This window comes from Cicer arietinum, chromosome 3 (assembly GCF_000331145.2).
Source record: "Cicer arietinum cultivar CDC Frontier isolate Library 1 chromosome 3, Cicar.CDCFrontier_v2.0, whole genome shotgun sequence".
Lineage (NCBI taxonomy): Eukaryota > Viridiplantae > Streptophyta > Magnoliopsida > Fabales > Fabaceae > Cicer > Cicer arietinum.
In genome coordinates this window covers 18,970,937-18,973,131 of record NC_021162.2, presented here as the reverse complement: position 1 = coordinate 18,973,131, position 2,195 = coordinate 18,970,937, and the positions used below count along the sequence as shown (strand labels likewise).

The 2,195-nt window shown below is 31.0% G+C and overlaps 1 protein-coding gene across 1 annotated transcript; it reads right to left on the bottom strand.

Moving 5' to 3' along the window:
- Positions 1-285: 285 nt before the first annotated feature.
- LOC101511097 (aquaporin TIP1-3-like) lies at positions 286-1,851 on the bottom strand. Its single transcript, XM_004492034.4, has 3 exons — positions 1,567-1,851; positions 1,047-1,297; positions 286-947 (listed from the first exon to the last, which is right to left on the bottom strand). The coding sequence occupies exons 1-3, from the start codon at positions 1,697-1,699 to the stop codon at positions 579-581; spliced, it is 753 nt and encodes a 250-aa protein (XP_004492091.1). The 5' UTR covers positions 1,700-1,851; the 3' UTR covers positions 286-578.
- Between the last annotated feature and the right edge of the window lie 344 nt (positions 1,852-2,195).

The following is a 2,195-nucleotide window of genomic DNA, read 5'->3' as shown; positions in this document are numbered from 1 at the left end:
TGACAATGGTGTTGTTTGCGAGAATTTAATTGGTAGTTTTTGGATAGATATAGCAACCCATTTTTAATCATTTTATAATTTTTGCACCTTTTCAATTTGTCTTCGAATAAGTTTTACTAAATTTATTTTGACATATTAAAATAATTATTTATTATTAATTATTTACTTAATATTACTATGAGTGTTAAATTTAGTGTCTCTAATATTTAAGCAAATTTAAATTATCTACCACAATTGCATCATGCTGCCCACTGCAAAACTATTATATTTAAAAGAAAAATTTGCGGACAAATAGTTTATTATGAATAATAAAATAAATAATGTAACCATTAAAAAAATATTATTCATAAAACTAACTACATTCATCTATAAAATTTTCTTGTTCATCCCTATTACATCAAAGAAAGAGCTAGAAATCGTTAATTTCTACAACAAAAATATTGAGTACTCAAAAATCATTTTCATTCCTAATTACCATCTCAAAAGGAGTTGAAAAAATTCCAACACTTTATTCCCTCCTCAATATGGAGAAAACAAGTATAAATTAATTAAAAAAATATATTCTAAAATTTGGTTTTCTAAAAATCACTGAGGGGTTCATGACCATCGTCACCAATAAAGATATTATCATAAATGATTGCAGCAATTGCTGCACCAGTAAATGGGCCAACCCAATAGACCCAATGATGAGTCCATGTCCAACTAACAACTGCAGGCCCAAATGAGACAGCTGGATTCATTGATGCACCATCAAATGCTCCACCAGCTAAGATATTTGCACCAACAATAAAACCAATTGCAATTGGAGCAACAACTCCTACATTTCCTTTTTTTGGATCTACTGCTGTTGCATAAACTGTATATACCAATCCAAATGTCATCACAATTTCAAAAACTAGTGCATTCCAAACTGATATATCTGAAGATATAGCAAAAGCTGATGTCTCCTGCAATATGCAAATTACAAAAAAAAAAAAAAATTGATATATCAGTGCTTAACATGGTACCCTAAATAATAGTATTTAAAGCCAAAGAATAATTGTTACCATTCCACCAGTAGCAGACTTGAGAAGAATGCAAGCAACAACTGAACCAAGTAATTGTGCAATCCAATATAAAATACTTCTCAAAAGGGTAATGTTTCCTCCCATGAAAGCACCAAATGTAACTGCTGGGTTGACATGACCACCAGAGGCATTTGCTCCAACAGAAACAGCAACAAAAAGTCCAAATGCATGTGACAGTGATGCAGCTATGAGACCAGCAGGTGTTGCAGGTCCATTATTGGTAAGTTTGTCTGCCATATATATTCACCAATACTCACTTATTTTACAAATAACCATCCTTACAATAGAACACACTCTAAAATAAACAATAATAAAAAATGCCCACATAAAAACACATTGTTACCAGAGCGTCTGTCCACTTATCAGTGAAAATTAATCATACTCAACATGAATATTAATATTGCATCAAAATGGATGAGAAAAAACTCTTGAACCATAGTTTCACAATTTCAATTGCTACTTAAAAAAACAGAAAAAAATTGTTATGTAGAGTGCTTACTGTAAGCCATGCCAGAGCCTTCCCCTGCAAAAACAAAAATGAGCATAGAAAAAAATTCAGCAAATGCAGCTCTAATTGCATCAGGTTGACCAGCCTCTCCAGGAGACCCAATTGCAATTCTATAGATTGCCATTATTATTATTAATTAGCTCAAGAATCAGAACCAAAAGAAAGAGAGATTCTTTTATGTATGTGTTTGATTATTGATTTTATTTATGTTCTATAATAAAAATTTGGTTGAAAGTTAGTGAAAATTATAAGAGCTTTAAATACCAAAATGGTCATGTGTGTGACACTATGTGTGGAATTATATATACAAAAAATGCAGCTAGCGTATAAGGACTAATAAGTAATAAAGAGTAGAGTGAGCCACTTGGTCATAGTTTTGACATGTATGTGGCTGTGATGTGATGTAGCTGCATCTGAAATTTGAACATCATAGAAAAAGTATTGCTTTCTTTGATTGTCTGATATTTTCACCGAAAGTGGTGGATATCCTAACATTTGGGGACATATAGAACTGACCAAGTTTTTTTTTTTCTTCTTAATGCATTTTACTATTTTAGTTTCATACTAATAGTAACTGTTTGAGAATAATATGTAATATTTTTAAGGTAGTTTGGTCTTTT

Coding starts and splice junctions, on each gene's coding strand:
- LOC101511097 (XM_004492034.4), bottom strand. CDS start 1,699: ATGGCAATCTATAGAATTGCAATTGGGTCTCCTGGAGAGGCTGGTCAA. Junction 1,298..1,566: donor AGGCTCTGGCATGGCTTACA/GTAAGCACTCTA, acceptor TATATATGGCAG/ACAAACTTACCAATAATGGA. Junction 948..1,046: donor AGTCTGCTACTGGTGGAATG/GTAACAATTATT, acceptor TGCATATTGCAG/GAGACATCAGCTTTTGCTAT.